The 23,840-nt window shown below is 65.7% G+C and overlaps 1 protein-coding gene across 1 annotated transcript; it reads left to right on the top strand.

Annotated features, from left to right (window-relative positions):
- The first annotated feature begins 389 nt into the window (after positions 1-389).
- On the top strand, positions 390-19,833 carry TANGO2 (transport and golgi organization 2 homolog). Its single transcript, XM_057745882.1, has 9 exons — positions 390-420; positions 8,495-8,588; positions 12,609-12,697; positions 14,081-14,200; positions 14,592-14,706; positions 15,602-15,672; positions 17,831-17,984; positions 18,362-18,466; positions 18,952-19,833. Exons 2-9 carry the CDS (start codon positions 8,533-8,535, stop codon positions 19,070-19,072), a joined length of 831 nt encoding a protein of 276 aa, XP_057601865.1. The 5' UTR covers positions 390-420; positions 8,495-8,532; the 3' UTR covers positions 19,073-19,833.
- The last annotated feature ends 4,007 nt before the right edge of the window (positions 19,834-23,840 follow it).

The following is a 23,840-nucleotide window of genomic DNA, read 5'->3' as shown; positions in this document are numbered from 1 at the left end:
CAGTCCAGAGGCATGGACTGGGCAGACGGGGAGGGGCGAGCAGGGCCCCACCTGTGAGCGTCCCTGCAGAGCCTCCAGCAGGGCCCCGTGCAGCGCCGGCCGCTGGGCCGGGCAGGTGACGTCTCCGCGAGGGCAGGGTCGAGGGGCCGGCGTCCGGGCCGGCCGGGCGAACTGCAAAGGCCGCGGGGGTCACGAGGCGCAGCCGGGCGCCGGGCGCCGGGCGCAGCCCCGAGGGTGCGGCGCCGGGAGGTGCAGGCCGGAGCGACGGTGCGCGCAGCCAACGGTTCCCCAGCTTGCGGCGCGCCGCCCCGCCCCTTGCCGCGCGGCCCAATGGCGAGCGCGCAGACGGCGGGGGGTGGGGCCTGGGCGGCGACGGCGGCGCGCGGGCGCGGCACCCGGAAGTCGGCGGCTGCGGCGGCGGTGAGTGCGCGGCGGGCGGCGGGCGGCGGGCGGCGGGCGGCGGGCGGCGCTCCCCGCGGGGCTCGGACTTGGAGATCGCGACGCGGGGCGCGGGGCGCGGACTCGGAAGCGGCCGCCCCGCCGGCCCTGCCTCAGTTTCCCCCGCTCGAGGCGGTGAATGCAAATCCCGCGGCCGGTCTGGGGAGACCAATACGACCCCGGCCGACGGAGCGTCCCTCGCGTTCCTGGAAGGCGTTTCCCGTGTCCCCGCCGGGATGGGGCGCGGGCCTCGCAGGCAGGGCTGGTGTCCCTCGGGGGGCACGCTGAGCGGCCGGTAGCTGCGCGGTCACCGCAGGGCGAGGGCGGGTGGGCCACGCGCGGGCAGTCGGCCCCGGAGCCCTGAGTCACGCCGCTCCCTCCCTGCGCCCTGCTGCTGGTGACAGCTGACGTCTGTCTGGGGAGGCGGCAAGTGCCAGGTCATCTGTGTGTCTGGACACAGCCTCCCTGGGGTGACTTGGTAGTCAGAACTTACCCCCCCGCCGGGGCATCAGGGGAGGGGACTGGCCAGGGCTGCACCCAGGGCAAAGCCTTGTAGCTGCTGGACGTTAAGGCCCCTTCCCAGTCCTAGCAGCTACCATGCTTGCCTTGGGCCACCGGTTTGGCATGCGCCGTCTGCCCTTGGACCAGTCCCTGAGGCTCATGCCCCCGACCGCCCGTCCTCCACTGGGGATGTCACATGGTCAGCCAGGCCTGCCCTGCTGTCCTGCTGTTGCTGTTTCCATGCGGCAGCTGTGCAGGGATGGAGCTGTGAGGGGCGCCTGCAGCTGGTAGCTCTTGGGAATTGCTTTCTGCTGCTGGTTCCTTAGTCTTCTGGGCCGCCTTTCAAGGCAAGTGTTTGTTGGCCAGACACCATTCACGTTTAAGAAAACTCAGACTGAGGGCCGACGGTGCTCCCAAGGTCACTCAGAGCCGGGGCTGGCCTCTCCTCCTGAGCCCCTCTCCCAAGGACCTTCCTGCGTCTGGTGACCTGTTGAGTGGGGTGAGGCCTCTGGAGGGGGTGACTGTGTTGGCAGGTGGATGCAGCAGAGCCTCTGCTCCCCCCTCCCCAGGTTCCCAGGGCTCCCAGTGGGAGGAGCGTGTTGTCCTGGCGCTCCCACCCCCTGGGACCCCTGACCATTCACTTCAAAAGCATGCGTCCGGCAGTCCCGTGGCTTTGTTACTGGTGTGTCTGCAGGATGCAGACCCCCGGACCAGGCCACCGGCTGTCAGCCATGCCCCGCTGCCCAGGCCCTGAGCCATGTTACTGCCTCCCGTTTTCTTTTTGTTTCCGTTTCTGGGCTGTCGCTTTGATCATGTTTGCCCTGGGTGTAGCCACACGTGGTGTTGTGGGGACTTACTCTAGAAGGCACCTCCCGGTCCCACGCGCCCGCCTGTGGGTACTGCTGCTGCTGAGGCCGTCTGTGGCCCAGGGCAGGGAGGCCGGGCAGGCTGCTGCAAGCAGTCGTCCCTGACACCCCAGATGTGCGAGGACTGGGTCCATCCTCGGGCAGCACGTCAGCTGGTGTTGAGGACAGTTTGTTTGTCCAGACTTCAGGGTTTGGTGATGGGCTGTGCGAGAACAAGGTCGCCCCTGGACCCCTGAGTTCTCTTTTCAGGGTATCGATGCAGCTTTTTTTTTCCCCTCTCGACTTTCTTCTTAGGTGGCAGAAGTAATGGATACACACTTAAAAGTAGAGAGGCCAGCCCCTGCCTCCTGGTGTGCGCTGGTACTCAGGGTGCCTCTGCCAGGTCTTAGGGACTGCGCCTACTATAAGTACTTGCTTCCACCCTCTTTTGAGGAGCTGGTGGGACTGCGCCCTTCCTCCCCGATTAACCACGCGTGCCGCAGGGGGCCGCTGTGAGGCCAGCCTGGCCCCTGGCTCGCGGGGAAGCCGTGTTCCTGCCAGGAGGGGCCGAGGTGCGGAGCGTCCCGAGCGCGCTGTGGCTCACCGTGCCCCTCATTTGTGTTGGTCTTTTGAACCCTGAAGGGACAATGACACTTGGTGTGAGGCTGAATTCGTGCTCCTAAAACATCTCAAAGGTCTCAGGAAAGAGCTTCGCCGTAGAAAATGTGTCACGGTGAAATGCCACTTATCAGCCGGACGGCAGAGAGTAGACTGTGGAGTCCTGGGTGGTGGGTGGGGAGGAGGGCGCGGTGTCTGGGGGGGCGGCCAGCTGCTCCGAACGATTAGGACGGCAGGGCTTTCTCAGCCAAGGCCCCGGAACAGCGACACTGCGTTTACCTCCTCTGCTGGCAGGCTGAGGGGCGTCACCGGTCCCTTGTAAAGAGCAGCTCCTGCCCTGCAGCTCCACCCCGCAGGGGGTGGGGGGGTGCCCGGCTCCTCGGCTCAAGGCCAGACGGACAGGCTGGCTAGCCTTGACCGCGTTCCCGCACAGGTGAGGCGTGGGGCCGCCGACTCCAGGGCTCGGTGGCCCCCGCCCCGCCGGCCCTCCCCCTTCCCCCCGCCCCGCCAGGGCCCTGAGGAGCAGCCGAGGAGACCGACTGCCAGGACCCCGGGGCCTCACCGTCCCGCTGGCCCAGGCCCCCTTGCTCCCGCTCACTCCCGTGCGCCCCCACCCTCGCCCGCTGCCTCTGGCCAGCGTGCTCCCCGCCGTCTGACAGAGGGAGGTGCTCCCCGAGGGTGCAGGGCCCCGCCCCACCTGGCGGTCAGCTGCGTGTGTGGGTCCTTGTACGGAACTCGGCGCAGCCCGGCTGCTGCGTCCTGTTCTGAGGAGCTCCGAGCCGGGGCTGGGTCCACCTTGTCCGGTCTCCCGTGAACCACTCTTCCTGCCTCAGCCCTCCCTCCCCGCCCCGGAATAACAACTGGAAGCCGGTGGGGAAGGGTGACAGAGTCTGTCCACGTTCTTTTCACGGGCAGCTTTCTGGGTGCGTGATCCAGTTTTCCCTGCCAGAAGGGCACTCGCTTTTAAGCGTCCAGCTCCAGGGGTGATGCAGAGTGAACCCAGCACACAGCCGCCATCCAGATCAGGGTGTGGACACTGTCACCAGCACCCAGACGTCTCCCTGCAGGTCCCTGTTGTCCTCTGGCCAGGTGGCCTGCCCTGCCTCCTGTCCCCACGCTCGAGTCTTGCTTCTTCCTTGCTTTGTACAAGCCCCGAGCGGTGTGCTCTCGTGGGTGGGGCCCCACTCCATCCCGTGCTGCTCAGGTGAGTGGACGCCGCTGCGGCCAGACAGCCTGGCTTCCAGCTCTGGGCTGCAGACTACCTTGCCTGTGTCACTTCATGGACCCGGGTGCCCCACAGCGCCTGGAGTGCCCTGATCGGTCAGAGTTTGAGAAGCTTCTGTGAAAAGCCAAGAGGGAGACTCACCCTCCAAATACCACAGCATGTGCTGAAGCTCAGGGCCCGAGGGGCTGAGTGGTGGTGCACAGGGGACGCCTGTCTGCCGGGAAACGTGGGGGTTTGTGGTTCACGCCTCCCACAGAGGCACACCCTGGACGCATCCGAGAACGAAGCCCAGGTGCAGCCACACCTGGAAGTTAAGAGACAGGGGCTTTTGCTTCGTTTGGACGAGGAGGGCGAGTGCTGGACAGTACAGGTGGGCGGACTTGCTGTGAAAGGCAGATGGGTTCTGAAGGCCGCGTCACGGCCACCACGCTGCAGGACAGAGGCTGGGATCCTGGGCTTAGCATGCCGGCGGCCACTGGGAGAGGCCAGCAGACCACCTAGGCATCTCCTGCCACCGTGGCAGGGATGGGGGAGCAGTGGCGGGTCCCCTTGTGCTGGACGCCCCTATGCCAGACATTTGGAGGGAGTCGGCCGGGCGTGCTCATCTAAGAGCGTCACCCCCTGACCAGTGAGTCCGCCTTCTAGGTGTCTGTCCCGGGAAGGTCCTCAGCCTGTATGCAGAGCCTGTGCTCTGGGCCCCACCGTGCTGCTTCGCACAGTGGAGACTGGACAGCAAGGGTGGAAGGCGGGTGCACCTGTCCTGAGAAGCGGCGGGCGGGCGGGGGACACTGGCCCCGGGGGACGGCGGACCGCACGGCCAGGCGACGCGATGGGGTCCTTCGCACGTGACCCAGTGTGCACCCGTGCAATGCGTGGGGCCATGGGCGGGGCCTCCCTCCAGGGCCTCGTGGGGAGCATGGAACAATGTGCCCGCCCCTCCCCCCCGGGGTGACACACACGGCCTCTCTCTGCCCCCAGGCCCAGGAGCCCGCTGCCACGCCCGCAGCCGCCCCGGCATCTGTCAGGCTGTTTGGCCACCTCACAGCCTGCACGCTCTGGCCCCGGCAGGTCCCTAGGTCTGCTTCCCCCCTCAGCCCAGGCCACCGTCTGGGGTCTTCCTTCCCTAGGGGCACCCTGTGTGTGGGGCAGTGGTAAGGCGGCACCCCCAGCGAGACCCATGTGGGCACCGTGATTGCAAGCCTGTGGCCAGGACTGAGCCGGCTGCCCCGCGCTCGCTCTCCCGGGGGTGGCTCACGCCTGGGCAGCGTCGGCAGGCGGCTCAGGATCCCGCGGGCTGCCGAGCGTTCCTGTGGCGTGGCTGGAGCAGCGTGCGTGTGCCGGGGGTGCGGGTGGGCAGGTCCAGTGCTGGGGGCATCCTGGGAGCGGTGCGGGGGTCGGGAGGCCCGGCGTGTGCGAGGGCTGCCAGCAGGTGCCCCCGGAGAGCCCCCGTGTGGCCTCTAGCACCGCCCGAGCTCTTGGGGCGAGGGAGCAGCCCGTCCAGGATGTGCCCGGCCTGGGAAGAGGGCCCCCAGCTGTCCCCCTCGCCCTGTGGCACCGGGGCCCAGCCTCCTCCAGGTCAGCGTGTCCCTCCTCGTCAGGGGGGAGCCCTGCTTCCCTGGCCTGCGTTCCCCACTGCCGCCCTCACCGCCGTGGGGCTGAGCGAGGGGGGTGGGTGGGAGCCCCCCGCCTGCAGAGGCTGGGCGCATGCCTCCTGACTGCCGCCCGCACCCCGGGCGGGATGTGCGCGTCACCGTAGCGGCCTCCACGCCTGCCGGGCCGGGCACGGCTTCCCGCAATGCTTGACGCCGCAGGCTCTGCCCACCTCCGGGCGTGCACCCTGTGGTCGCCGAGGCCCACGGGTGAGGCTCCTGGTCAGGCCCCGGGACCTTCCTGCGTGCCTCTGCCGCTGGCCGCCCGGCCCTTGGGGCGGCCCCAGGACCTGCAGAGCTCTGCCGTGGGTGTGCGGACACCCCAGGCTCCAGGTGGAGACGGGGACGGGCGGGCGGGGGACGGCACAAGAGAGCTGGGCGCGCTTCTGCCCTCCCCCCGCCCTGTACCTGCCAGCCCAGGTGCTCTTCGGGGTGACGTCTCCTGACAGGCTTAGGTGTCACCTGGCGAGGAGGAGCCCTGAGCTCACCTGGAGCAGCGGGACCCGTTGAAACCGCCCGTCCCCACCTTCCCACTCCACGGCCCCGGAAGCCTTGGGAAGTGGAGGAGAGCATTTCCCAGAGGCTGAGCGCCCGGGCAGGTGACGGGACAGCAGTGGCGTGTCCAGGGCTTTCTCCGGGAGCCCCAGACGTCAGCAAGGGTGTCAGGGAGGACTCGCCAGGCCCCGAGGGAGGTGTTGGCGTTCTGGGCTGGGTCTGGGCAGGGGCAGAGTGGGAGAAGGGCCCTGCACCCACGGGACCTGCAGGGGAGGGTGCTGGGCGTGGTGGGGGTGAAGCGGGGCGGGGAGGGGCTGGCGGGCAGCAGGCCTGGCTTGAGTGGGGGGTGAGGGACTGGAGAGAAAGGCAGTTCCTGATGGTCCCCTCCCCAGGGGCTGGCTTTCCTCTGGTCCTTCCCTCCCAATGACCGCGTTTTCACCAAGGCCGCGGCCCCGGGCTCTGTGCCCACCCCTCCGGCGACAAGCTGCCGGGAGTCCTCTCAGCAGCCTTCCTGTGACCACGGAGCCGTCTCGCCACCACCTTCTGGAGGGCTTGGCTACCACCCAGCTGGGCCAGCTAGGGTGGCGGGGTCCTGCAGCTGACTTCGGGGGGCTCTGCGTCTGGCCTGTGAGCAGCAGCGGCGGGCGGCCTCACCCAGCGCTGGGCGTGCAGCCTGGGCTGAGGGTGCGGGGGAGGGGGGGTGGCATGGCAGGCCGAGGCCGCCACGCTGGCCTCCTCTGACGGCCCAGAGTGGCGTGTTCCCGCTGAGGCAGCCCTCTGTTCTGCAGGGGCTGCGGGCGGTGGGGTCTCAGCAGGGCTTCCCCCACTGACCTCGGCCAGCCTGGCTGCCCCAGGCGGCACTGGCCGACCTTGCCTGGAGCATCCGTGTGTCTGGGAGAGACCAGCTCCCTCGGGGTGGGGGACCTGTATCTTCCACGCTGGAGTCTGGTCGCGTCGCAGGTGCCGGGAGCCCCGCCGGCCGCATGGGGCAGGTGGGAGGACGGGGCCCTGGGACGCCCAGCCTGCTTCCTGCTGCTGCACTGCATTCTGGGTGATCCTACTGACCTGTCTCATCCTCTGTGTTTAATCGTCTCCAAAATTCTCTGCAAGTTGTACGTCGTGCTTTCGGGGCTTTTGTTTCTAGAGGCTCTTTCATGTGCTGGGTGGGTGGGCCCGCCCTCCCGGTTTGCTCGTGGTCACGTCCTCGCCCTGCGGATCCTCCCGAGCGCCTTTCTCCTGCACTCAGAGTGGCTGCTTTATGGGACGTGCGGGACTCCGGCTGGTCCTTGGTTCTTGCTTGTGGTGCTTTGTTTCATTATGTGGTTCTTTCTGCTGTACAGCTTTTTGTTCTTGAAATTATTTGTGAGACTTCTTGGAAATCTGGGCTAAAGATTTGGTTTGTCCGGAGCCCGGGGCACTGCCAGTGCAGGTGCCCCTCAGACCACGTCCCTGGCCCCCCCGGCGTGGCCCTGGCTCTGCACGTGGAGCTTCTCAGGGACCACCCCCCACTTCTGTGTGCCTTCCCTGTGGCCCCAGGGTGGCTGTGGATACACCCGTGACCCTAGGTCCCTGTCCTGGGGCGGCCCTGAGCCTTGTCTTCCGTCTCCCTCACCCCTGAGGCCACCAGAGCCCAGTCTGCCCCATGGGCCAGTGCCCCGTGGCAGGAATGGCCGCTGTGCTATGCTCTCTTTCCTGTCTGGGTTCCTGTGTTCCCTGAGATGTTGGCGAAATCCTGCACGACCTTGTCGGCTCTTGATGGCTTTTAAGATTTTTCATGTTCTTTCAAGCGTCTTGAGTCGCTTTTACCAGGGAGCTCGGTCCCAACAGTCTGCCTGCCAGTGTTGGGATTGTCACGCACTCCTGGGATGACGGCCACCAGTGGACACTGCCAGGCCACCCAGGGGCGGGAACCCAGCATGTTCCCGTCACCTCGGGGACCCCTCCTGCGTAGGGCCCTTCCATGTCGGCACTGCATGTGGCCCAGTGTCCCGGGAGGGCCAGCGGCTGGCAGCCCGTCTCACATGGCGCACGTCCCCTAGCACCCTGGGGTCCTGCAGACGGCGCTCGTCACCGCAGCAGCGGCCCAGCTGCACAGCCGCAAAGGTTGGCCCTCTGAGGCCCTCACCACAGCTGTGCCTCGAGGAACACGGGGCTGAGTGCTGGGGGTCCCTCCAGGGCCTGTAGGAGCCAACAGGGAGAGTCCTTTCCCCACCACCCACCCCGGCCAGGTCAGTGAGCAGGAGTGAGTGGAGGGTGGGGTGCTGGAAGGCCTCGTGAGCTGGGCAGCTACCACGTGGTGCTGAGCCGCGGTCGTGTCTGTGGTGCTGGCCTTGGGCTCCGGCCCCTCCTCGGCGTCTCTGTACATAGTGGCCGGAGCCCCCACGCCCGCCTGCCGCACGACGCTGGCTTGGCTCCGAAGGCAGGGCTGGTGTGGGAATGTCCACCTGTGAGTCCTGTGACCGGAGAGGTTCCAGTTCAGACCCCAGAACTGGGAGCGACTGCCAATGACCCAGGGCCCACAGGCGTCAGGGGACCGTCTGGGCAGCACCCGGGAGTGTGTTCACTGAGATGGGCGCACGTCAGGGTATCCGGCACACGGCCCGCTTGTCCAGCGAGGGTCTGGGTGTCGTGAGCCAGTTCCTTGCCGGCGAGGGAGCGTGGCAGGTTCGGGAGGTGGTCCTGTTGTCTGCCACTTACTCAACTCCTTTTTCCTTCTCCCGCAGACCCCGTGACACGTGTGGCCACGCCCCCACAGGGACTTATGTGCATCATCTTCTTTAAGTTCGACCCTCGCCCTGTTTCCAAAAATGCGTACAGGTAACCCCCTCACGCCACGCCCGCGGTCGTGCTGGGCCCGGGAACCCGCCATCCTCTGTGCCGTGTGGGCTCCGTGTGCGGGGTGGGGGGCAGAGGCCAGGCCCCGCTCCGCCCTGTGCGACGGCGGCCACTCTGTGTGGGCAGGGACCCAGAGTCGATGTGCCAAGACGCTAAGACTCAGCCGCTGAAGGTGGCCGTGTGGGCAGCGTGGGGCAGTGACGTGGGTCCGGCACAGCCCTGCTCCTCTGGCGGGATCAGGTGGCAGCAGAACAGAGTGACAGGGAGCGAGACCTGGCTCGGGCGGCTGGAGCCTGTGGCCAGTGAGCAGCCTGGGTGGTGAGGGCAGTGTGTGTGTGGGGGGGTGGTCAGGGAAGCCGGGGGACCATCTGGAGGAGGCAGGAGGCTGAGGCCAGGGAGGGGCCACACGCGGTCTGGTGTCCCCTCCTCCCCGTGACCCCTGGCTCTGCCCTGCGCCCCTTCATCCCCGGCCCCCGGGTGGGATCACACCGACCTCATCCACGCGGAGCGCCAGGCTGGGAGGTGACTCAGCCACAAAGGAGCCACTAGTGCGACTGCTGGGAAGACCGGGCCGTTCCACCTGGGTTTCCGGACACTGCTGCCTGACGTGTGGCCGGGGGACGGGGAACGAAGGGTGCCCAGCGTCCCCTTCCTGCAGGGGACTGGGCAGCAGGGCCAGGCTAGGGGCCGGGGGCTGGGCCTGGACAGCCCCTGACGGAGCGAGCCGGTGGGCAGAACCCCGGCACCGTGATTCGGGCAGGGACCGTCTGGCCCGCGATATTGTGGGGTCCTCCAGCCCTGGCCCGGGACCCAGGCCTTGCGGAGGGCACGCGGGGCGTCCGGGTTTTGCCGGCCCCCTGCGGGAAGTCGGCCCCTCTCGTCGGCCACCGTCTGGGGGCGTGTCGCTGGGGAGCCCCGCCCAGAGCCGGGAGCGGAGCCCTGCCCCCGGCAGCGGAGCCCCGCCCCCGGCAGCGTCCCTCCGGCGCCCTCTGTCGGCAGAGCTGGAGCCGCAGCTGCGGCAGAGCCCCCGGAAGCGCGCGAGCGGGGCGCCCCCCGTGCCCCCCGTGCCGGCGGCGGCGGCTTTCATCCTCCCCGACGAGCGAGCACGCGTCGCCCGACGGCCGCCCAGTCCGTGGTTCTAATTCGCAGGTCCCGCCGAGCCCCGGGGTCACCCCCAGCCTCCCGAGAGCGGGACGGGGTGGAGGGGGGGGGAGCCTGGCGTCCCGCCGGGACCCGCCCAGCCCGGGGTCCCCTCTGCGGAGAGGCTTCAGGCTCGGTGCCGCGCTGGGCCGTGGCCGGCGTGGACCCCTCGTATGCACCCCGCCCCCAGGTCGCCAGCCCACCGCCCTCCCTGCCGGGGCGCCCGTCCCTCCAGCCGTGGCAGCCCTCCGCCCGCATGTCCGGCTGCCAGACACGGCCCCCAGGAGCCCCCGGGCCTGATCTGCCCTCCAGGCGGCGCCCCCGCCACGCCCACGGGTGTTGCGCCCTCCTGGGGTCACCCGTGGGTGGTCCCGGCCTTTGCACCGCCCCGCCCCCCCCCCCCAGGCTGCCCAGCACTTTTGCTGACATGATGACAGTCCCGAGTCAGGGGACCCCGAGTTCACGGGGCGGGGGCGTCCTGGGTGGGCACGACCTCGCGGGGGCGGCCCGCAGAGGGACGCGCCCCTCCTCCAGGAGGAAGGTGCTGCCCTCCGAGGCGCCCGCGGCCCGAGCTTGAGGGCGGCCTCCGGAAGGTGAGGGACCCCGGCCATGGCAGGTGAGACCAGGGGCCGCAGACACACAGCTTCGAGGACCTGAGCCCTGCAGCCGCGGAGACCCCGCCCCAAGCTGAGCCCTTGGCTGAGATGACGGGCGGGCGTGGTGTGGATGTCTGGTTGCAAAGAAGGCCGGCACACTCCCGTCGGGGGGACGCGGTCATGGCTGGCGCGCCACCACCCTTTTTGTCAAAATGTCATTTAGACCCACGGGCGGATGCCTTCACTGGCCTCCCTCTGGACAGACTGCTGGGCCAGCTTTTTTGCCCTTTGGGGCAGCTTCTGTGGGGCTTGTCACTACTGGTGCCTTCACTGGACCCTGGTCCATGACCCGTCACTGCTGCCAAGCTCCCCCTGCCCCGGGGTGTGCAGACCCCTCCCCGACTGTGTCCAGACCCACCCCCCGGGATGGTGACAAACCCCTCCCCTGCCTGTGCCCAGACCCCCCCCACCGACTGCCCAGACCCCTCCCCTGCCTGTGCCCAGACCCCTCCCCTGTCTGTGCTTAGACCCACCTCCCAGACGGTGTGTCCGACACCCCCCCCACCCCCAGCAGCAGGGTGAGGAGTCCTGTTGGCGACGAGGAATTAGGGGTTTCAGTGGCCAGGACTGAGCAAAGCTGTGGTGACTGACCGCCCGTGGAGCCGCTCCGTGCTGGCTGATCTCCCGCCGGAGGTGCGGTGGACCTTGGCTGGCGCTGGACTCGGACGCAGGCAGTGAGGGGCTTCCTCTCGCTTGGAGCCTCCCCGGGGTACCACCGTGCCCACCAGCCGTTCAGCTAAATAGCGACTGTGACGAACGCAAGCCAGCGCTTCAGGCTCCTGGAGATGAGCAGCCGCCTTGCTTCTTGTCGGGAAGTGGGCAGTTGGAGCAAGAGGACAGAGGCGCTGCTCTTTCGCTCTGTTCTTTTCCCTACGTGTCCTTTCTGGAGTCTTCACAAGAATGGGAACCAGCCGCCACGGCGCTCGCCTGGTTCAGGCGTGGCCTCCCGTGCCGGCCGACCGCAGGGTCAGGCGAGCAGGCAGAGGAGGGGTGCGGGGCACCCAGAGGAGGATGCTCGATCCTGCCACAGGAGCGACCCTACCCTCTGGGGGGGCCCAAGCCTCCCCACCGGGGACATGGCGCTGTCCTCCTCCTGACTGCTGTCTGGCCAGCTTCTGCCAGGATGGGTCTTGGACTGGGTCCCAGAGGGACAGGGCAGGCATGGCAGGGGGCAGGGGGTGGGGTCCAGGTCAGGGCCTGGCAGCTGGAGACGCAGAGGACCCCTCTGTGAGCGGCTGCAGCTTGTGTCAGGGACAGCGACCTCCTCCCCGGCCTGGCGCAGCCCTAGAGCCAGCTGTGTGGACGGACAGCCAGGTCACAGGCTGGACGGGTGCCCAAGGGTGCTGAGGCTTCCAGGTCGGTCCCTGACGGTGCTGGCGCCTGTGGCCAGGGAGCGTGGGAGGCGCGGGGGGTGGGGGGGCGGGGGTGGTGACACGTGCACGCAGGCGGGGTGCTTCCAGGGCCCTGGGGGTGGGGATAGCGCTGGTTTTTGCCTTCAGTTTTGTGAGTGTCTTTGTTAATTCGCGTTTCACCACCAGCTGATGTTCACGAAATGAATGAGTGGCTGCAAACAGTACTTTTGGAGATTTTGAGGCTCTGACCACTGACTTGATGAACTCTGTTTCACACCCACTGCGCGCCTGCCAGCGGTGCCGGTGCTCAAAGTGTCCTTCGGTGGCCACTCTTAGTGCCGGTGCTCAAAGTGTCCTTCGGTGGCCACTCTTAGACCCCGGGGTCTATGGGACCCCGCGGGGTGACCCCTCCACCGTCTGTGCCCGTAGTTATTTTAAATGGCAGAGCTGACCGGAAACTTCATTTTTTTAATCTCAAAACCAGGGCTCTGAAAACACCGACATCTTTTCTAATTGCCAAAGAAATACCTGTTTGATTCATAATACAAAATACCCGTGAAACACAGAGACGTCCTCACGGGCGCCCGCCCAGAGACCCCCCAGAACGCGGGCCGGAGCGGCCTCGGAGCCCCTGAGCGCTGCGGGGAGGCTCACGGGGTGTCCGACTGACGGGCGGTGGGACGAGCTGGGCTGAGCCGGGCAGCCGCCCGCCCGTCTCCTCCTCCGGGCCTGTCCCCATCCTCTCTGGGACTTGCCCACGTCGCTGCCTACCGAGGCACGTTGTCTTGGTAACGAGAGGAGGCACGTGGCGCTTCCGTGTTCGCGAGCGACCCTCCGCCTTGCTCTCTCCTCAGGCTCATCCTGGCCGCCAACCGGGACGAGTTCTACCACCGGCCGTCCAGGGCCGCGGACTTCTGGGGGGACAACAACGAGGTCCTCAGCGGTGAGTGTCCCGCCGTCCGCCCAGCGCGTCCACGCGGCTTCCGGCGGCCGGGTCCCCGGGGGAAGGCAGCCGGATCCACGGTGCGCTGCGGTCGGTCTCCTGCGAGGTGTGAGGCCAGGCCGTCCCCCTGCAGCATCGTGGGTGTGCGTGTGTCCGCGCGCGATCCTGTCGCGGGCATGCCCCCCTTGCCCCGGGGAGAGCGGCCTGAGTTTGGGGAGCAGGGGCCCGGCTGGCGGGGCCGGGGGAGCCGACGAGGAGCCCGAGGGGCAGAGAGGAGGTGGCCACAGCCGCCCGCCCCGCTGGGGGCCCCTGGAGGGAGCGGCCCCTGTCCCCGAGGGCCGGGGCCCCTCCGCCTGCCTGCGGAGCCTGAAGCCTCTACGGGGGCATCCGCGAAGGCCTCTGGTGTGGACGGGGGTCGGGCCGTGGGGCTGCGTGGGGGGGTGGGGCGGGGAGACGGAGGCGGGGTCTGGCGGGGGGTGGGGAGCGCTGCCGGGGCCGGGACCCAGCCTCTGCCTGCCGCGCTCCCGTCCACGTGGCCGCACCCGTTTCCTTCCCACCTGCAGCGCAGGAGGCTGCCTTTGGCCACACTCCGGGAGAACTGTCCCCTCCACCGCGGGAGTCTCCTTTAACTAGGCCTGCCGTCGGTCCGTCCCTCAGCACACACGGCTTTCCTGTAACGTTTTCCTAAGTGTTTCGAAAACCATCCAGTGCTGTTATAAATAATTGAATTTTAAGTTTCCAATTCTTGCCTGTATTTACTTACTAGTTCCTGGAGGGTTTTTTTTTGTAGATTCCTTTTGGATCTTTTGCACATACAGCCCTGCCTTGGACACATAAGGACAGTTTTACCTCTCAGATCTTTGTGACTTTTAATTCTTCTACTATTTTAATTCTTCTACTGTTATAACTTATTATTGTTATAATAATGTGTTAATGACAGCCATTTCCACCCCAGTGTTCAAGTGAAATGCCCCTCTGGCCTGGGAAGACGCTGTCCTGTGGCTGTAGCGGCCTTGCCGGCCCTGCGGCAGGACCCGGGGTTGTGGAGGGTTGTAGCGGGCGGGGCTCCCAGGGAAGGGTCACCGAGAGCCAGGTCCTGCCCGGGGAGGACGGCCAGTGTTCCTGCACCTGATCAGGACACAGGGCTGGGGCCTGCAGCGATTCCCGAGATGGAGCTGGTGCTGTGCCCCCAACCCAGCGCCCACCCAGGCGCCAGGATGTGCTGCGGAGGGGCCAGGGGCTCCAGGGGCATCGGATGTCGTATCGGGCGAGGGCCTCTCCCATGTACCTGTGGGCCCCAGGGGCTGCCTCGGCCCGCAGGGTTCTGGCCCCCGTTCCGCCGCCAGGGCTGCTGGGCCGGTGCTGACGCTGTGGTTGCCGCAGGGCTGGACCTGGAGGAGGGCAAGGAGGGCGGCACGTGGCTGGGCGTCAGCACGCGGGGCAAGCTGGCGGCGCTCACCAACTACCTGCAGCCACGGCTGGACCCGGACGCCCGGGGCCGAGGTACGGGGGTGGGGGCTTCCCAGCGCTGGGGGCACCTGGAGGGACGGTCGGGGGGAGGGGCCCTGCGGCCCCCTGGCTGCCAGCGCCGGGAGCCAGCCTCGGCCTGGCCACGGGGCTCGCACCTGTGGCCACGGCGCGGCTCCTGACTGCCTTGTCATGGTCGCTGCCTGTCTGGTGGACACACATGGTCCCCACTGAAGACTTTTCCCCTCCGGCTGGACTTCCACGTGGGGGCCCAACAGGAGATTTTTTCAACATCAGAATTCTTGGTGCCGACCTGCTTGGCTGCCAGGCTGCCGAGGTGTGGCCAGCCCGTGGGGGGCTGTCAGTCTCCGCTGGCGAGGGGCTCAGTCCTGCCGCCCCAGCCATGGGCGTGTGTCCCCTGCTGCAGGTGAACTCGTGACCCAGTTTCTAACCTCGGACATGGACAGCTTGTCCTACCTGAAGAAGGTCTCCGCAGAGGGCCACCTGTACAACGGCTTCAACCTCCTAGCGGCCGACCTGAGGTGGGCCTGCCGGGTGGGGCCGTGGCCCTCGGGCGCCGCGCAGGGCTGGGTTGTGGGCTTGGGAGGCGGCGGGAGCCGGGGCGTCTGTGGCATCCTCTCCGGAGGTGTCGCCCCTGGTGGCTCAGGGAGCATCCTGAGCGCTGAGCCCCTTCCAGATCCGTTGTCGTGGGAACGTGGGAAGCATGGGGGTCGCCAGCTCCTGCTGGGAGAGCTGGAGCGGGGCCGGGGTGCACCCGGGCCACGCCGGCCTCTCCGCCCTGCCCCCTCCCCGGGTCTGTGGCAGAGGTGCCCCCAGTGGAGAGGGTGGTGCAGGCACCGCTGGGTGTGGAGACCCCGGGCCCGTGGTGGTCGGCACCCCTGGGCGCCGGGCAGGGAGGGCAGCAAGGCTCACGCCGAGTCCTGCGAGGGGCTTGGCAGGTGGCTCCGGGCCGTCTGGAGTCGCCAAGGGCAGTGATGCTGTCCAAGCCACCCATGGGCCCTGCCACCAGAGGACACGGGGGCCGGGGCTTTCTCCGCCCGGGGTGGGGTGGGCCAGCGAAGCGCAGGGCAGGCAGTGGAGGCTCCTGTCCTTGAGGCGGGAGGAGCAGGTCCCCCAGGGAGTGCGGGCCTCGGAGCCTCCGGCGCCAGCCCTGGCCCTGAGATTCAGGAGTCAGGTTGCTGGGATCCTGCAGGAGGCTGGGGCCACGTGGGGAGTGGCAGTCGGGGTGTGGCCAGGCCCATGTTGGCACGCAGAGAGGTGCGGGACGGGGGCGGGGGGCAGGTAGCTCAGCGACAGGTGCGCCTGCGCAGAGGGTGCTGGCCGTGTGCTGGCGCCTGGGCTGTGGGGCTTGCTGGGCAGCAAGGGGGGGGTTGCCCCGTGGCTCCCGTCTGACTGTATCTCCCCTCCGGTCTGCAGCACGGAGAAGGGAGACGTCATTTGCTACTATGGAAACCGGGGGGCACGTGAACCTGTCGTCCTGGCTCCAGGTGAGGCCACTCTGGCTGCTGGCTAAGGGTGGGCCTGCTCCTGTGGGGATTCCAGTACTTTCAGGGACGGGGTCCCTGCCGATTTCTCTCCTGGGGCTGTTTTTCAGCCACTCACGTACCTCGGGGCCTCCCCTGGTCCCCGTCAGGCGGCCCAAAGGTTAGGCGGCCGTCCCCCTGCGCTGAGCGCCTGGCTGCCTGCAGAGAACTGGAAACTAAAAGGCACAAAAGGCTGCAGAGACCCCCCTCCCCAATTCTGTGGCCTTTGTGGAAGCATCTGGAAACCACCCCGTGATGCCCTCCACTGCGACTGGAGGTGCTTCTTTTCTGCTGAATCGCTGCCGGGAGGAATTCTTTTCAACTCTGTCCCGTTGTTTCATTCCTGAGCCTGCAGGGCCTGATCCAAGTCACTTAAAAAAAGAATAACAGCTCCATTGAGATACAGCCGCGTCACATGGCTCACTCATTAGAGCGTGCCTTCATTCGCTTTACCGTGTCCACGGAATGGCATGACTGTCACCAAAATCTAACTCCAGACCATTTTCATCACCTCGCCCAGAAGCCACGCCCTCTGGCACTGCCCCTGGCCCCTGGGAACCACTCGTCCGCTTTCTGTCTCTGTGGAGTTGCGCATTCTGCACGGTTTCTATAGGCAGATGCAGACAGTACGTGGCCTTTTGTGTCTGGCTTCTTTCCCTTTAGGTGACGCTTTCAAGATTCGTTCATGTTGTAGGGTGAGTTAGTTAGGGCTCTGTTCCCCTCATGGCTGAATAATATTCCACCACGTGGATTTTTTTTTCCTGCCTTTTGTTTATCTGTCATCGCTGAAGGACGCTTGGTTGTTTCCACCTTTTGGCTACTGTGGAAAACGCTGCTGTTACACGTTTTTATGTGGAAATGTGTTTTCAACTCTCTTGGATGTGTCTCTAGGAGTGGAGTTGCTGGGTGATGAGGCAACAGTTTAACCTTTGGAGGCATTGCCGGACTGTTTTCCAAAGCAGCTGTGCCATTTTATATTCCCAGAAGCCACTTAGGAGGTTCCAGTCTCGCCCCATCCTCGCCAAGACGTGTCACTGTCTGACTTTTAGATCGCAGCCGTTCTGGGGTGTGACGTGGTCTCACTGTGGCCTCGGTTTGCATCTCCCTGATGATTAATGATGTTGAGCAGCTTTTCACGTGCTTGTTGGTCAGTTGTGTATCCTGTTTGGAGAGACGTCTGTGCACGTCCTATGCCCCTTTTCAAATTGGGTTGTCTTTTTGTTATTGAATTGTAAGAATTGTTTTATATATTCTACATAGTATGTAGTCTCTTGTTGGATACATGATTTGCACATATTTTGTCCCATCCTGTGGGTTTTTTCCACTTTCTTGGTGTCTTTTGAAGCACATTATTTTAAATTCTGATGAAGTCCAATTCATGCATTTTTTTCTTGTGTTGCTTGTGCTGTTGGTGTCATATCTAAGAAGTCATTCCCTAACCTGAGGTTGTGTAGCTTTGCCCCTGTTTGGTTTTAGCTCTTATGTTCAGGTCTTTGCAGCATTTTCAGTGGACGCGTGTGTGGTGCGTGGTGGGGGTCCTGCTCTGTCCTTTGCACATGGCTGCCAGGTGCCTGATGGATATGGTGCGGCGATGCCGTAGCTGGCGGCGTGGCCGGAGTCCCGTCAGGTTTGGCCCAGAGTCTGGCAGCAGCGGAGGGTGGTGGCTCTCTGTCCTCAGGGCATCTTTTCAGCCCGCATGGCTCCAGGTTGGCTGCCCCTGCTGCCTCTCGAGAAGAGGCTCTGGGGGCCTTTCCACCTTGAGGCCGGGCTTCTTCTTGAGAACTTGTCCTGAGAAACTTGCTCTAAGCCTGTACGGCTCCCCTAGCCGGGGTCCCAGCCAGTACCCAGGGCGTCCCAAGGTGGGCGTGCTCCCTGAGCCGGGCTGGCCCCAGTGGGCAGCCTCCTGGCCTCAGGCTGCGGTGCTCCCAGCCCCGACCTTCTCAGTGGACGCCCCCCTCAGGCTCCCCCGACTTAGGGATGGACCTTCCTCTGCCGTTGATTCCGATCCCCCGCCCCTGAAGCCTGGCAAGTTGCCAGATGCACGTAGGGAAGGGGTGGGCGGGTGGAGCTCGGGCCACGGCTCCCCGCCTTCCCACGCCGGCCGAGCCGATCCGTCCTGCAGGGACCTACGGGCTGAGCAACGCGCTGCTGGAGACGCCCTGGAGAAAGCTGTGCTTTGGGAAGCAGCTCTTCCTGGAGGCCGTGGAGCGGGGCCTGGCGCTCCCCAGGGATGCCCTGGTTGCCCAGCTCCTGGACGTGCTCAACAACGAGGAGGCGTGAGTGCCACCCCCGCGCCCTGCCCCGTGGCTCCGGCTCCGAGAGGCGGCTGCTGTCCTCCTTCCACGGGGCTTGCACGCCTCCGACCGGACAGAGCCCAGACGCTTGTGTCCCTGGGCCCTGGGCAGCTCCTGGCGGCCCCAGCACCGGGACGGGCGGCAGTCACTGTCCCACAGCCTGGCCCCCACAGTGGAGCCCTGAGTGAAAAGCTGGGCGACGTTCGAGGCCTTGACCTGGAAGATGCCGGGAACAGCCCTTGTGGTTCCCCCAGCCCCCGTCCGAGGCTGGCGGGCTCCTCAGGTGCCACGGGGCTGCAGGCAGGCCGTTGGGGGAGAGGTGGGGGGTGGCTAGCGGCGACCCCTCCTCTGTCCTTCAGGCAGCTTCCGGACCCGGCCATCGAGGACCAGGGCAGGGAGTTGGTGCAGCCCATACTCAGCAAGTACGCGGCTGTGTGCGTGCGCTGCCCAGGCTACGGCACCAGGTACGACAGGCCGGCCGCCAGTGCGCCCTCCTGACCCTGGAGGAACCTGCCTTCCCCCGCTCCGCCTCACCTCCACCCTGTCTGGAAGCCGCTGTGGGTGTCTGGGCAGCCCTGGTGGTGGTGCTGGGAGCCCTGGGGTTCTGAGCAGGGACGTGCCGGGTCCGCCCAGGGCCCACCTGCTGCGAGTGGTGGGCGGTCAGGGGTTATGCTGCTGAGGGCGGGCAGGGGGGCCCGGGGTGTTTCAGGGAGGAGGCGATAGGACGCGCTGGGCGTGGGCCAGCGGGGCCCCTGGCTCAGGGCCTTGATGCCCCAGAGGGGATGCTCTGCCCCCTAAGACTGAGGCTGCTGCTCTTTGTGACCAATCTTGCACCAGGCCGGTGCCCAGCAAGGCCCCTCCTACCTCTGATCTGACCCATTTCGGGCTCTGACTGGCACGCAGGGGGCCAAGGGCTTCGGCTGAACACCGGCCCCACGCTCTCTTTCAGAACCAACACGGTCATCCTCGTGGACGCAGAAGGGCACGTGACCTTCACAGAGCGCAGCATGCTGGGCACAGACCCCTCCCGCTGGGAGACCAGCACCCACGCGTTCAGGCTGCAGAGCTAACCCGCACCCGGGTGTGGCCGGGGCTCCCTGGAGGCCCTGCCGCAGGTACTGCCCGTGACCGGCCAGCACCCGCCAGGGCGAGAACCCTCTGATGTGTGTGCACTGTCTGCGGCCCCGTGTCTAGCGCAGGGTCCAGCCTGTACCAGTGGAAATGACAGAGGCCCGTGGCCAGGTGTGCGGCGGGCCCAGGTGTGCCGTGCTTCCCCGCCCGTGCGCAGAGGCACACGCACCACACACACGCACGCGCACACTACAGGCAGTAGACGTGTGCACACGTGCTCAGACACGCAGACGCTCAGGCATGCACACCCACGCGAGCCAGACACACAGAGGTGTGGCTCTCACCCCCACACGTGCTTCTGCCCAGTGAGTCTTGCGGTGGTTCAGACATGAGTGCACGTCTGTTTCAAAGCGGCCCCTCCTCTCCTGGGCGCAGCCAGTTCCTGACCATCATCCCTGCTCTTAGAGAGGAGACTGGCCACGTCTGGAAGGAGGAAAGCCTTCTCCATCGCAGAGGCACAGCCTGCTGGGTGGGTCCAGTGGTTCTGCAGGCGCTGGGGGGGGGGGTCCCGTGCGTGGGGCCCCCTCAGCAGGCTCTCAGGTCTCCGCCTGCCCAGGGGGGTTCACGGGTTCCGGGCAGGCCCATCTCAGGGTGGGGACACAGCTGCCCCTGCCATTTCCCTTCTCCCAGGGAGTTAAACTCCACAGGACTCTGTGCTTGAATGTGAGACGCTGATAATAAAACTCTGAGGCCATGGTGAGCCGGTGCGTCCCAGGCCCTTGACTCTGTGGCAGGACGACCGGAGCTGCCGTGCGGGAGCCCCCAGGAGCTCCCGCGGCCCGGACCCTGGTGCAGGGCTCTTCCACGTCCCCCCTTCGCTCACGGCCTCCTGAGCACCGCAGCAGAAGCAAGTTCACGCGGGTGCAGCGGGAGCCCCGGGGAACTGTGCACACGGGCTAGACGGCGGAGGCCAGGCGGTGGCAGGAAGGGCTGGGCTTCAGGTAGCAGGGCAGGTGGAGTCTGTCCTACCGCAGGGCCCTGGTTTTGGGCAAGCACCCTGGACCTCTTGTCCCCAGCTGGGACCAGGCATTGGGCAGTCCTGTGTCCAGGGCTGACACCAGGGCTTCCCTCCACCTCAGCAGCTGACCCTTGACTTGGCCCCTCAGCTCAGTGACAGCTCGGGTGGGGTGTGGACCTTGGCCGTGCCCAGCCCTCCTCTCCATCCCTTCTCCCTTCCTGCTCACCACCCCTCACAGCCAGGCATGGCAAGGATCCCACAGGACACAGCCTGTGCCCCCCACCCACACGTGTCCCGCGGCGCCATGGCCAGCCAGGCTCCCGCTCCGGCACTGCCAACCCCCTCTCTCTGCCTCAGCAGGCCACCCCGTGCCATGGACCGGGTCTCCACATCAGCGCCCGCCCTGGCTAGGCATGGCTGCCCTTGTGGGGTGCTGCTGGACTGGGCACAGAGCCGTCTGAAGAGCCCTTCAGATGTTTGCCACTGCCCCAGGGACGGGCCTGCACGGGAAGAGGTCCCACACGTGTCACGGGCCCCTCTGACCCCCCTGCCTCGGCTCCTAGCAGCCTGGGGCCCCGAGGCAGGGGGCTGTCCGAGACGTGGTTCTAATGTTACGGGCTTTCTGTGCCGCCTTCAAAGCTATATGGGATCCCAGCCCCCAGTACCTCAGAATGTGGCCTTGTTAGGGTCAGAATCGAATGGGATCGTTAGGGTGGCCCTAATCCAGTACGAGTGGGGAAAGGTGGACACGGGGACAGGCGGGCCCCTGGGCAGACGCCTGTGAAGCCTGGAGCTGGGCCGCGTCACGCCAGGGAACCCGGGAGCTGGGAGAGAAGCCGGGGCACGTCCTCCCCTGGAGCCCTCTGAGGGAGCAGGGCCCTGCGACACCCTGACCCCAGACGTCCAGTCTCCAGAGCTGCGAGGATACATTTCTGTTGTTTAAGTCCCTCACGCGTACTTTGTCACGGCAGCCCGAGCAACATGGAAAAATGGTGACCTTGCTTCACACGCGAGGAACCCGAGGCTTGGGGGGAAAACAGTGACAGTCGCTTCGTCTCCAGGTGGGTGGGGAGGCAGAGCCACGAGGCCAGGAGGGTGCGGGGTGAGGGTGAGGTGGCCCTCGGGGTCCTGGCACCCCCGCCTTCGCCTCACTTGCCCCGGCTCTTGCTGCGGCTCCTGCCCCAGGGCCTTTGCTCTCGCTGTCCCCTCTGCCTGAAGGGCTCCTCCCCAGACGCCCAAACCGCACTCCCTGTCGCATCCCGCAGGCCTTTGCTGAAGTCCCGGGAGTCGTCTGAGGCAGTCTCCCCCACCTTGGTCCCTGCTCTGCTTTGCTCTGTAGCAGAAAGTGCTGTCCGACGCTCTGTGCGTTTTGATGGACTGTTTCTTGTGTGTCTCCCTGTTGGGACAGAGCTCCAGGACCTTCCTCTCTTGTATCCCGATGCCCAGGCCAGGTAGATGTTAAAGCTGAGAGTCACAGCGCTGGCCCTGCCCAGGGCAGTGTCTAGGAGCGAGGGCTGTGCTGTTAGGTGGGTTTGGGACCCTGGCTGTCTCCTAGAAATGCCCTTGACATGCCCAGAAAGGCCTCTGTGCTTGTCACCAGATGCATTTGATCCCTGAGTCCCCAACTTAGGTCTCTTCTCCTGGGCAGAGGGGACTCTGCCGCTTCCCGGATGAGCTGCTTCTGTCCTGCGGCTCCAGCATGGCCGCGCGGAGGCGTGCAGGCACGGAGGCTGGAGGTGTGGGGCTGAGCGACGCAGAGGCACAGAGGCACGTCACACACGGCCAGCCCAGGCACGCAGGGGGCCTCAGGTCTAATCCTGTCGGGCCTGGGCTCCTGGTCTTCTGCCTGCAGAGAACCCCCCCAACGTCCCATCTTTTGGTCTCATCTGCCACCAGGTGGCATCATCCAGGCTCTGGCTGAGACCTGGCTCATGGGTGAGCCAGGCTGAGGTGGAAACCCGGGAGCCCAGAGGGAAAAGTTTCCTCCCCCAGCTTGGGCTGGAGTTCCAGCTTCCGGGTGTCGATCTTTGTGACTCTGAGGCTGCAGCCAGGTGGGGGACAGTGGGGAGGTCCCATGGTGAGGTCCTTGTCCGTCACCCGGTTGGTGCCAGGCCGAGTGGAAGTTGGCTGCAGTGGGCGGGGCTGAGGTGTCCGGTCTGACTGGTGTAGGCGGGGCTCCCACCTCACCAAGTAACGAAGCGTGGCGAACTGGGGGTTCCCATGGGCTCTGACTGAACTGGGCAAGGCCGGCAGCTGGTTGAGTCCAGGAGCCAGACCCTCAAAGGGCTTGGTGCCCACTGTGGGGTGCCTGGTACTGACCCCTGGCGCAGCCCAGCAAGCAGAGGACAGGCAGGGAGGGAAGGGCCTGGGTAGGCCTCCAGCTTAGTCACCTGCAGCACCCCCCCCCCCCTTTTTTTAAGAAATGATTTCAACTTGCTACAAACTTGAAAAAATAGAACAAAGAATCCAGTATTCTTCACCCAGTTCCTCCCAGCCTTAACACCTTACCTAACCACACTAAACTGGACTGCAACCATGAAATTAGCATTGATACAATACTATTAAATAATCTACCGACCTCTTCTGAATTTTACCAAGTGTCCTGCTAATAACCCTTGTCTGAGCTCTGTCAACTTAAAAAAAATGCACAATGTGAGAGTTGCGAGTTTCATCTGGGGGCAAAATGAGGGCTGCAGCCCAGGAAACAGCATCCCAGAGAGCGCTGAGAGACTGTTCCTGAGAGGCAGAGGGGAAGTACCCTATGTATGTGGTTTTGGTGAAAGGGAAAACACGCAATGGAGCACATGTTGTTCACAGAAGATCACTGCTAGTCAAGAGGTGCAGTGGTCACCATGAAGGATTTTAGTGTTTTTCTAGACACGAGGAGATACAAGAATTGGGCTCATAAAGTTGGCTCCTGAAAATATCTAACTATCTAAAGACCTGTTCTGCCAGTTTTTCGGCTCTCTCCCCCACCCCCAACACCTTTCAGGGGGGCAGTGGCAGTCAGCAGCTGCGGCAGCAGGAGATTTAACCTTTGTGGAGGTAGATGGCAGGTGCCAGTGGCGGGCGCCCACTGTCGCCAACGGACAGCTCGGGCCTCTCATCGCACCCAGTTCTCTCTCCTTCAGTGCAGGACAGCGCCTCAGTCTGTCTTTGACTTGGACGATGCTGACACTGAGAAGCACTGGCCAGTTTTTTGGGTAGAAGGGCCCTCCTGCGGGTTGGCCGGATCTTTCTTCCTGATGACATTCAGGGTTTGCCTTTCCGGCTTTGATGTGGATACGCGTCCTTCTCAGGAAGCCTTCCATACGCCCCTTCACTGCCACCTTTTCCTTCGTTTTCATCACGGCATCGTTGACACACAGAGCACCCCTCCGCTGTCTTCCCAGCGCGGGCTCCGGGGTCCGCCGGGTCCCTTGGCCAAGGCGGCTCCCTGCAAAGCCACTGCCCTCGCTTTGCAGACAGCTGCGCCCACCGCGCACCCCCCGCCTGTCTCTCATCCTCTGCCCGGCGCCGCCGGCTTCTGTCCGCAGCGGTCCCCGTGCTCGCCGCCGCCGCGAGAGCGCGCTCCCGGCCTCCGGGGCTGCCCGCCGCAGCGAGCGCCGTCCGTGCTCCGCCGCTCGGGCCCTGCGGCCAGGCTCCTGGCGCAAGACCGGCAGAGGGAAGAGCGCCGGCGGGCCGCGCCCTCGCGTCCTGCTCCCCTCGTGGTCGCGCTGCGTGCTTTCCAGCGGGAGACGTGCGAGGTC

This window comes from Hippopotamus amphibius, chromosome 8, assembly GCF_030028045.1.
Source record: "Hippopotamus amphibius kiboko isolate mHipAmp2 chromosome 8, mHipAmp2.hap2, whole genome shotgun sequence".
Lineage (NCBI taxonomy): Eukaryota > Metazoa > Chordata > Mammalia > Artiodactyla > Hippopotamidae > Hippopotamus > Hippopotamus amphibius.
Note: the sequence above shows the minus strand (reverse complement) of the source record. Positions and strands in the feature narration are given on the sequence as shown.

Coding starts and splice junctions, on each gene's coding strand:
- TANGO2 (XM_057745882.1), top strand. CDS start 8,533: ATGTGCATCATCTTCTTTAAGTTCGACCCTCGCCCTGTTTCCAAAAAT. Junction 12,698..14,080: donor CAACAACGAGGTCCTCAGCG/GTGAGTGTCCCG, acceptor TGGTTGCCGCAG/GGCTGGACCTGGAGGAGGGC. Junction 18,467..18,951: donor TGCCCAGGCTACGGCACCAG/GTACGACAGGCC, acceptor GCTCTCTTTCAG/AACCAACACGGTCATCCTCG.